The sequence below is a fragment of the Momordica charantia genome, assembly GCF_013281855.1.
Source record: "Momordica charantia cultivar OHB3-1 chromosome 8 unlocalized genomic scaffold, Mcharantia_2.0 BLBB01000008.1, whole genome shotgun sequence".
Classification (NCBI taxonomy): Eukaryota; Viridiplantae; Streptophyta; class Magnoliopsida; order Cucurbitales; family Cucurbitaceae; genus Momordica; species Momordica charantia.
In genome coordinates, this window is record NW_028275166.1 from 31,387,889 (window position 1) to 31,399,266 (window position 11,378).

Consider the following 11,378-nt stretch of genomic DNA (forward strand, 5'->3'; position numbering starts at 1 on the left):
TATTTAACTAGAAAAATATATAGATTTAAACCTTTTTTTTTTCTCAAATGTATTAAACAAGTTAAAGTTCTCAAAATTTAGAAAAGACACAAAACTATATTTGAATGGTCTAATAAACACAGTAATAATTAAAATTAGAACAAGTTAATATACCCATGGAATAAATTTAAAGCAGGGGTTCTCGAAAAGAATACAATAAATTAACATAATCTACGTGTCTTGTCTCTTCTAAACTTAGAATCTTGAGTTATGGACCATTGATTTACATGATTTGAAACAGAACAAAGAATTTATCAGCCGTGGTCAAATGAATAAACTTAGAAACTAAACAACCTAACTAATATAAAAATCAGAGAATAATTTTTTATAAACATGTATAAGATTCATAAATTGTATATAAAAATATTCGAAATTTGAATTAAAAAGGCATAAACTTTATATGGTGGGATTGAATTATAATCACTCACTTGTGTGAATGAGTGTTGCGCAAGGAATGAGGACACGTGTCTTATTAGTCTTGTCGAAAATTAACGCAAATTGCCAACGCTATGCTTTATACAACGTTTGTGGTTTTTGTCCGGTGAGATTCCACCCAAAACAAATATCCCATATTTTCGTTTCTTGTTTTTATTTTTACTTTTTTAAAAAATATGAATAATTATGTCTTTTTTAGTAAGTCCATAGGATACAGATCCAACTCGTTTGAGATATACATCAATTAGTTATACTCGATTGGACTAAAAACATATTTTTATTATTGCTTATTTATAAAAGACATAATAAATATTGAAATGTGAATATAACGTAATAATTTTTTATATTTAAGTTAAATATTAAATTTCATATAATAATATATTTTTATTTTTAAATATCCAAACATAGTACTATTTTTTAATTAGACTTAGAAACCGTTACTAAACACATTTATATTTTTTAATTAAAAACATTATTGAAATGAGCTTTAATAATTAATGAAGAACTCTATAAACCAATACATTGAAAATGTATTATTAAATAGCCAAAATATTAATTAGTAAGCTACTTCTATTTAAAAAATTTGACTTTAACAAGCCAGCTATAATATAGCTCAACTAGTTAAGATAACATATATTTATTTTAAATATTAGATGTTTAAATTTCGACCTTCATTGAACTCAAAATAAAAAATATAATTATAAAGATAAACTTATTGTTCGACCATAGCTCTTATGTCATCTACTAAGACAACAAATACATCCATATTATACAAAGACATGAATATTATCTAGTTAGAGTTCACATTGTTTTAGGAACAATACTTGTCTAGGCATACACTCGTGGCCAATAGGTCTATTTTTATTGCATTTAATCGACAAGATAGGATTTCATTGCTAAAAATAAACCACATATCCTAGAATCAATAGGAAAACTCTGATTATTTTTCAAAAAAAAAGGAAAACTCTTATTAATCAATTATATGTACTTAACGACATAAAAGAAATAGGAAATGACCATATAAAACTATTTAAAATTTAAAACGGATCAATCGACCTGGTCTACTCGGGGTGGGTGCAAGACGGACGATTTCAAAACGAACCTCTATTCATTAGACAGAGAAGATCGCCAAGATTTTATGATCCGCTGCTGAACTTATTCCTTCCAATTCAACGGGCATTATTTTGAGAGTGACTTTTGAAAGAGTTAAAAGTATTTTAAGTCAATTAAAAGCGTTTTTCAAAATTTTTGTAATATCGAGTTTTAGATAAGCAAACAGAGATTTTGAAATTTCTTAATAGTTAACTTTAGTGTTTTTAGAGGGTTCATTTAATTAATAATTCTTTGAAAGATTTCTTACCAAAAAAAAAAAAGTGTGGTTTCACTTCAATATATAATATATATTCTTTTTTTTTTCAAAAGAACTCCTTGTTGTTATTGCATTCTATCAAAATGGTCTCTAGAAAAAAAATTTCTTAAGATTTTTTTTTTCCACTTTTAACTAATATGAAGCCATGTGTTTTAGTTATTTAATTAACAACGAAATATTGGGGAGAGAGAATTATCACCCTTGGTTGGTTCAAACCAATTTGGAAAATTTAATCAACAATATAAAAATTAATTCAAAATGCCATCAAACACAATTTAATTAGACTCATTTTGTACCAAATTTAAATGAGCTATAAATTTCATTTCCTCATACATAATGGCTACCAATATTTAAAGTCAAGGCAACTTTAAATATCAAATTAAGTTTAGAATAGATGATGCATGAAAAGTCGGGAAAACTAAATTTTTTCCAACTATTTTTGAAAAACCATCGGGAGTAATCTTTTCCAACGGACTTTACCCAACGTTTTTCCCAATACATTTATCTCGTTGGAAAAAATTATTCCCAAATTTTTAAAAAATTTTCCAACGTCTTGTAACGTAGAAAAAACCTTAGTTCATGTAGTGACATTTAATTGAATTTCTACTCATATTTAAATATAACCTTCATGTCAAAGATTTGGATTTTTTTTTTTTTTTTTATAGAATATCACAAAGCTTTTTGAATTTCTAAATTCTACCCCCTATTATTTAGATTGTAATTATTCCCAAAAGGAAAGGAAAAAACAATTGTTTGAGAAACTATCTATTTTTAAATGGGTTTTGTCTTTGTTTTAAAAAATGTTTGGAAGAATTAAGATGAGAGATTATTACTAAACACTCAAATCATTTTATTGATAAGTTAGGTTCATGTAATTTAAAATGGAGTCATCCGTCGAAGTGAATATATTTCAACAGTAATAATTGACATATACATCTAATTAGAGGTGGTAAGTTTTCCATCCGCCATCTCAATATGTTGTATTTAAAAAAAATAAAAAAATTGAACGATTTATTTGATCTATTAGTTCCATCGTGTCATACTATAATTGAATTTAATAATTTTATCCAATGTTTTTTGCATAAAACTTTAAATTACATAAACCTAACTTATTAAAATTATCTTTTATATGTAGTTCATATCAATTTTTATAGATCATAACTCACAAACTAAACACACATTAGTACACAAATTTAAAAATTATTTCGAATCCCAAGTTTCATAAGCCTCTATTCTTACTAAAATTATGATTCAAAACATGCAAGAGATCATTAATTATACACACACCTTACAACTTTATGTTAAAAAAAAAAACTTCATTTATTATGATAAAACAATACACTAAGTTAAAAAAAATTAATGAAAATGGAGTTACCCAAATTAGTATGTTTTAACCAATTACTAAAACAGAAAATTATTTTAAAAGATCCATTCTCTCAAAAGAAACCTCATATAGAAAAAAAAAACTTTAGGGAGTGATTTTCACAAATATATATATGAAATCAAAATGTTGAATAATATGCATGGCTAGGGTTTATAATATCATAACTGAAATATGAACAAGAAAGATTAAGTTATCTAATCAACCAGTTTTTTTCATTATATATCATGATTAAGTTCAAGAGAAAAAGATAAATATTTATAAAATTATGACAAAATAAGATATTAAATAGTAACAATGTATATTCACTTTAGTTACACATAAAAATATTAAAAAACATATTTGTAAGTACGAATTTAATAATGAAAATAAGTGGACTATTGAAAACATTTGACGTGTAATTATATATGGTATGTTGTTATGATTCAAAAGAAAAACTTCTTAATTAAGATCAAAGAGTGCATAAAATCACAAGAACCTCCCTCAAAGTCAAATTTTTGGATCTATCATCTAACAACAATTTATGTGTAAATTAGGATTATACTAACTTTTTGAAATATATTACATAAAGAAGGAGAAGTTACATATAATAATTAAAAGGGGCATAAATACTTAATTAGCTATAAAAATTACATGTATATGAAGAATAAGGGAAAACAAAACTAATTCAATGGCTCGGTGTGAGTTTTACACTCGGTTTCGGAGAAGCGGATTTGGTAGATCCTATCGATGTAAGCCTTCGCTTTCCTATCGATGCCAGGCTCAGCCACCCAGTGCTTGCCCTTGTCGCTGTCGCTCGGCCACACTTTTCGTGTGTCTTCCATCGCATCGTCCCCGTCCCGCCTCCTCCTACTGTCTCGAGCCTTGAACACGCCGAACCACGAAAAGAGACACGAGGCCGACGATGACTTCCTTGGCTTCTGCTGCTTGTTGTTGCTGGATGCAGCCATGGAAGCCCTAGAAAAGGTTGCAGAAGAAGAGGTGTTTTTTTTTTTTCTTTTTATCACAAAGAATGAAGACTAAAGTTGGTTGTTGAGAGACAAAAGAAGTGGTTTTGGGATTTATATAGAGAGTAAATTAAAATTAAAGAGAAAAAGGAAGAGAAAAGAGCCGTCAAAAGGAAGCTGGGGGACATATTTTTCATTATTCACTTGGCTGAGAATCTAAATTAAAGTTTGTGTTTTTTGAAGACCTACTTCAATTAATTGTGAAGACCTACGAAATGACACTATTGTTCTTTGGAAAAAAAGAGGAAAAAACAAAAGCATATATTTTTGTTGGTTCTCCTTTGCTTTCTTTGAATAGCTTCAATGCCCACTTCCATTTTTGGGCCTTTTTTCTTTTCATATACTTGGCTTTCTCCAACACGAATTATGTACGAGTCAAAACGCTACGCTACTTTAATGTTTAGAATATCTTAATTTAGTCTATAATGTTTTAACATTTTTAACGATATCATGTTTTAAAATTAGTTAATTATAGGTTTATATAGCATATAATAGTTGAGTGAGTGGGCCAAAATTTAGAGGAGAGAAATTAAGGCACGTAAGGAGAAGAAAAGTTCAAATTTCTACAAAAATTTTTGGAAATTTAATTAGAGGTGGAAGAATTATAAACTTTTATCTCCCAGTACTTGACATGTTTCCTCGTCTAAATTTGTACCGAATCACTTAGTATATCATGTTATGTAAGTTTATAATCAGACAGTTTTAACATTAACCTACGGGAATGATATAATTTAGAAATATTGAAAACATTAGATCAAATTGAAAAAGTATTCAAACATTAAGGACCAAACCTATTTTTAGCCTAGGCTGAATTATATATATATATATATATATATATATATATATATATACTTCTGACGAGCAAATAATTATAGATCTTAAATTTTCATGGGGTATCTTATACTCTTAATTCTAATGTGTCATTGAATTCATTCAATTTTTGGTGGTATGATATTTACAACTATTAATCCTCAATAGTTTAATTTCTATGCCAAAAAAAAAAAAGTTAAATTAAATTAGCATAAGGTAATCATTAAATTAGAATAAAATCAACGAAGCATTTAAACCAATAAACATAATATGATTGACATATTAGCCTTTAAAGGACAACTTAGAGTTGTTATCAAAACAAAAAAGAAGGACAACTTAGAGATTGAAATCTCTAGATAATACGGGCTCAAAGATTCCAAGTTCAAACCTTCAAGTGAGCTTAATAAGAAAAATCATTAATTTCTTTTGAGTCAGAGATCGAAAAAAATAAGATAAAATGAAAATAAATAAACTAAAATGGTGCCATTGAAATTATTTCACCATTTTCCCTCTTTTAATTTGGATCTTCCAATTCTAATGTCTGGCTGTGGAATCTTTTCAGACAATTCAGCTTTTTGTAACATTATTTTGATTTGTTTTTAAACCAACACGAGAATAACAAGGAAAAAAAAAAAGAGACAGCTTTTTTAATAATTCTTAAAGTGAAAACTCTCTTAGTGATTCATATGAACCATAGGGGGATCTACGTTGGTCTTCGCTATTTTCTTGTCTTCTAATTGATATCATAAAAGGTAATATTTTACTACAATATTAAAACATATTTAAAATTCGACTTTTAAATTTTTAGTATATTAACTATTAAATTATGTTCATATTTCATAAAAGGAACTTCTATGGTGATAATTCAAACCTTTAATCATTTAGTAAATGATATATATTTTATTTTGATCAATTGGACTATATTTATGTCGATATTTTTCATTTTCTTTTCTGAATATTACATCATTGTGACTTTTCTAAACGCTTTTACATAACATTTAGTTCGAAGGGTATAAAATTTCAAACTTTCTAGTATATTTGAAAACAATTATTTAGTTTATGTGAATGGTTTAAATTTTAATTGAATTCAGTTTAGTAATTTCAAATCATGAGTTTGAAAATAAATTGTTGAAGTTTCTTTGGTCGAAACAGAGGGTAAAATGGTCATACTATTCAAGATTTCAAACTTAATTATAAATTCAAGCTCATCCTATTTTATTTTTCATTCACAAATTAAGACATAGTGAAATTATTAATTTTCTCTTTATTTCCAGCAAAAACATTCAAACAAAAATTTTGTTTAATCAATTCCCTTTCGTTCCAAACAACCTAACAAATTTTTAAATTGTTTTTTAGTTTTTCAAACTACTGATTTAAAATCCCTCTTCTAATTTCTTGATTCCAAGCTGATGGTAGAGCTGTGATGGGAAAAAATTTCCTTTGAAAAAAAAAAAAAAAGAAGAAGAAGAAGAAGATAAATAAAATAAAATAAAACTTTAATGGGCCTTGAAAAAACTCAGTTTTCTCGGCCCAGTCCAGCACTCCTCCCTCGAGGCCCAAGTGCCCCAGCTCCCCTTTAGTTCAGCCCATTTTTATGAAAAAAATCAAATCAAATTAAATTAAATTTAAATACTATTGTGTATATTTTGATTTTGTTTCAAAACGTCTAAATTTTTGTTCAATAAAATTTCCCTACTTTTAAAATATTTATATTTTAGTACATGTATTTTTAAATATCGACAATTTTTGTCACTTCATTCTTATTTTAGCATAGTTTTATATCATACTTCACTCGTTTTATTTTGGTATGAGTATTTACTCCACTTGTTAAATTTATTGTAATATAATTATAAATTTGTATTAAAAAGTTTTCACCATATAATTTGTGTTAAAACTTTACCAGTAGAACCCGAATCCCTCGCTCTTTTTAACTTAAAAAGTACAAAAATCAAAATTGATACTTTGAAAATATTAACCTAAACAAAAGTCAATAGTACATGGACTAAAAATAACGATTTAAAATTACAAAAGATAAAAATGATAGTATTTAAACACATGGTATTAAATATTCATCGACAAGTCGACATTTACATGTATTCATAGGTTCACATCGATATATGAAATAAATCAATATTTTAATCATATTACAAAAAAATATTGACAAAATATGAAAAATATCAACAAAATGTCGTATACGTAATATTCATGATTTTTAACTTATTTAAAAATAGAAAAATATTTATTTGCTTGCTTAAATAATTTTTATAATTATCTCTAATTTTACAGAAATAGTCATTAATATCAATATTTATCAATATGAAATTGACGTCGGTGACGTTTAAAAATTTGTTTTAACCTTAAATTTATTTGTACTAAAAAAAACCTTAAATTTATTAATTAAAAAAAAGAGGAAATGGAAAAAAAAAACCATTGTGCTCTACTATCCGCGTCTTCTTCTCTCCAGAGTCGCAATTCTCTGTACTACTTGAACTCAGACCAGCGGCGCGGCGCCAACCCATAAGGTCCCGCCATTTCTGTCCCTCTCTAATCTCCGCACGTACTGCAGATCGATACAGATTGTGATTTTTCGGTAGTATATTAGTTTCTTTGTCTTTCCTTTGATTTCTATTTATTGGTGAAATCGCTGAATGCTAGCAATTTCTTAAACGAGCCCCAACAACAGAATTGAAATTGGTTTTGGTTTAAAAGCCCTGACACTGCTGATTTGAAGAAACCCCACCTAGAATGTGAAATTTTAGAGTTTAAACGAGGCGTTTTATTGGTATTTGGTAACTCTGCTAACTTCTCTCATGTTCGTCAAGCATTGATTCTTGCCTCCAGAGATCAATCCTAGAGGTGACTATTGAAATGACAATGATTATGATTTTGAGTACCATCTTTAGAATGTTTATTTTGTAAAGTGATAATTGATGATTGTGAGATTTTTTTCCCTTCACTTGTTTTCAATCTCTATGTTTAGTTATACATTGTCGTTCATTTGTATGATTGTATCAATGTTTTTCAATTTGGATTTGAGGTCTATGCCTCATACTAATTCCAGGCTTGTGGCTTGTCGTTTTAGGAGTAAAAGCCTCAAAGCTCATCTATCCTTTAGGAGGGGCAAAGTTTTACATTCTCGCCTTATATATAGTATCTTTCAAGCTCCCAAGCGGCCTAGTTGGCAAGAGATTGGGATCTCTTGGTTATATTGGCTTAGAGGTTTCAAGTTCGAAACTTCTGGTGAACTCTTCAAGTATGAGGAGCAAAGCTCCTACTCTCCGTTATTAAAAAAAAAGGAAAAAAATCTTTCAAATTTAAAATTTGAGGGGAACTTTTTGAGTTCACGACAAGTTAAGAAAGGGGGCAGTTGCCTCCTCCTTCCTTCTTGGCTCTGCCCTTGGTTTGGAGCATTGCCTCGATTGATGTTTTAGAGTGACTGAATGAATTTTAGTTTCTGCATAAGCAACAAATGTTCCAAACTTACGTTTATGGAATTATCAATTTTGATCTGGTCCAGGAAATCTACAGATGGCACTTAGACGTATCTTAGGATTTTCAGATGGTGAGGTAATGAGGTCAGATGCTACACCCTGTCAGTTGATGAAACAGACTGCTGGGTTATGTACTGTGGGAGGAGGACTTGCGTTCTGGATTCTCTGTAGATTACATTATGGTCTGTCAAGTATCTTTCTCAACTCATCTGGATTTAAATGCATATTCAAATTGGATGTTTTTCTTTTTCCCTGACCAACTTTCAGTGAACTCAAATGGAACTTTAATCAATAATTATTTTCTTGTAGATTCAATATATTTAGTTACTCCATATGAATGGAAGCCCATAGCCTTCTTTTGTAATTATTCATTAGGCCAATGTTCTTCTAGATTGGAGCATTTTCTTGTACGTTAGCTTTTGATTTGGCTTCTTTTTTGGGCTGCCGTTTTTGTTTGTCCGTATTTGTTGGGTTTTTCTTGGCCTTTTTGTATACTCTCATTTTTTCAGCTTGGTTTCAATTCTAAATCTTTTCTAAACATATGTAGAGTTTGATCAGGTATCAGGATTAACTGAACTAATGTGGTAGGGTATAGAAAGATAGATGATGGTTTGTTTAGAAAAAATGATTGATGATGAATTATATCGATGTTTGGTTTTACACTTCTATATTCTTAAACGTGTTTTTAATTGTTTCCGTAGTATTTTGTAAATGTTTTCTCACGAAGCACTTTGGTGTCGTTTACCTTTTCTAAAAGTAATTTTCTGTTATCCTCGAACTAACATAATGATTTTGAATGGAAAGTACTTTAGCCATAGCAAAATTGTTTTTGGCTGTACTAAGAGTAAGAGTACCCCAACCATAGCCTACATATGATATTTCTTCTCCCACTGCCCTTTTGTGATTGACAGTTGGATTTAGTTCAAGCAAATTCAAACACCTTTTCTTGTTTCTCTTTTTGATAGAAAACAAGAACAACTTTGATTGAATAAAAAATAATATTGAAGTTTAGATCCAAACCCAATCCAAAGCATAAGTTGTGGTGGTGCTACAGCCTTGTCTATCTTCTTCCACCTTTTCCTTTTACAGTGGATTTTTCCTGTGGGATTTTAGTATCATACTTAAGCCTGTGAGATTCTGGATTCTGTTTTGTGACAGGTCCAAGAATCACAGTACCTAGGAGTCTCCGTTGGGCAGCTTGTGGAGCAGTATCGATGAGTGCAACCTCGGCTTTGCTTGTTCGGTTATTCAGTCCAGAGTGTGAACCCCAGAATATAGCTGCTTATGATAAACGGAAAGTTGTAAGGTGATTTGCATTCAGAGATCAACAATCGTAACCATAATGGTAACATATTATTTCCTTTCTTAAATATAGAATTACAAATGCGAGTGGGAGACTCAATCTTTCAACTTACAAGAGAGGTTACTAATGTCTTGATTGTTTTACTGAATGTTGCTATTCATACAAGTCTAGATTAAGGAAAGTTGTTAGGTGATTGACATTCAGAGATCAACAATCACATTTGTAATGGGACGGATTCTTTCTTTTCTTAAATATAGAATGACAAATGTGAGATTGAACTCAAAGAGGCTACTAAATATCTTAACCGTTTTAATACGGACACTAACGAACTCATATATTATCTTTTTCACAGTCTCCTCTATATAATGAGTCTGCCATTTGATCCTAATCAGAAAGATTGATGTATATGTGATCAAGAACTTCTTCTTTCTCTCCCTATTTGTTGTTCTTTTGAGAAGTTGCCTATGTCTAGATAAAAAACTTTTGAAATACCCTTAGAAAATCTCTCTTTTGTCTCCAATTTCTCACAAAAATTCCATATTCTTATAGTTCTTATTATTTTGCTGTATTTTTCAATATGAAAAATTTAATTATGTTTTTTTTATTACATGCCTCATAGCTTGCTTTTTTTTTTAATGATTTGTGCTTAATCTCCTTGTGTTTTAGTACACTTCGAACTATATGATTCAAATCAACGATAATTTAACCTGTGCATAAGTCAACTGGTTAAGATATCTCTCTTCGATCAAAAAATCGTGAGTTTGAATCTCAACGATAATTATTGATTTATATGTCAATAAAATCCTATCATGCTTTATATTTTTGAGGAGTGATGTGAATTGGAGAAAAAAAAAGGAAGATGATTAGGAAACCATAAGCTTCTTGTCAGGGGTAGTTTTGGTATTAGCTTATCTATAAAGCAACTCCAATTTCATTTCTTGAGTAGACATTTTTGTAATTTTCCAAACAAAAAGACATTTTTTTTCAACTCCAATTCTACATGTATATATTCCTTTTTATTTATGCAATAAGAATTATGGTCCCACCTTCTCAACTATCAGGTGAAGCTGAGCCGTACATTCTCTAACCAAACCCTAAAACGTTTTTGGTCCAATTTATTTTTTTATTTAACAAAAAAACTTTACCTAAATTGTTTTCTGTTTGACATTATAATCATGATTGCTACATTGGAATCTTTCTAATCTGCAATTCTATTAGGAATTTAAAAGGCTTGAATAGTAACACATAATGGGGGCCCCTTGATTAGCAATTTTTAATTAGACAACATTATGGTTTATAAAGGGTGGGATTGGATTTTGCAAGTTGGAGAAAATTTAAGAATTCAATCAGTTCAGTAATAAAATAAGTCCCTAGTGTTTTACTTAGTTCTTGAAGCTTGAAAAGTTGTAATTATGTCTAAATACATCACTTTTGGTTTTCATAAGTTTCTGTCATCAACACGATTGTATAGTTGTTGATACAGCACATCGCATTGTTAAAGTGACAACCTCAATCAACAAATAAAAAAAAAGGAATTACGGAA

At 29.1% G+C, this 11,378-nt stretch overlaps 1 protein-coding gene across 5 annotated transcripts; it reads left to right on the forward strand.

Moving 5' to 3' along the window:
* Window positions 1-7,434: 7,434 nt before the first annotated feature.
* Window positions 7,435-10,119, forward strand: LOC111023254 (40S ribosomal protein). 5 transcript variants are annotated; one of them, XM_022300643.2, is made up of 3 exons: window positions 7,435-7,563; window positions 8,559-8,714; window positions 9,691-10,119. In XM_022300643.2, exons 2-3 carry the CDS (start codon window positions 8,570-8,572, stop codon window positions 9,840-9,842), a joined length of 297 nt encoding a protein of 98 aa, XP_022156335.2. In that variant the 5' UTR covers window positions 7,435-7,563; window positions 8,559-8,569; the 3' UTR covers window positions 9,843-10,119. The 5 variants fall into 5 exon arrangements, with proteins under 5 accessions (XP_022156335.2, XP_087983256.1, XP_022156333.2 ...); XM_088127130.1 differs by having other exon boundaries at window positions 7,454-7,631; window positions 8,570-8,714; XM_022300641.2 differs by having other exon boundaries at window positions 7,456-7,631.
* The last annotated feature ends 1,259 nt before the right edge of the window (window positions 10,120-11,378 follow it).

Coding starts and splice junctions, on each gene's coding strand:
- LOC111023254 (XM_022300643.2), top strand. CDS start 8,570: ATGGCACTTAGACGTATCTTAGGATTTTCAGATGGTGAGGTAATGAGG. Junction 8,715..9,690: donor TCTCTGTAGATTACATTATG/GTCTGTCAAGTA, acceptor GTTTTGTGACAG/GTCCAAGAATCACAGTACCT.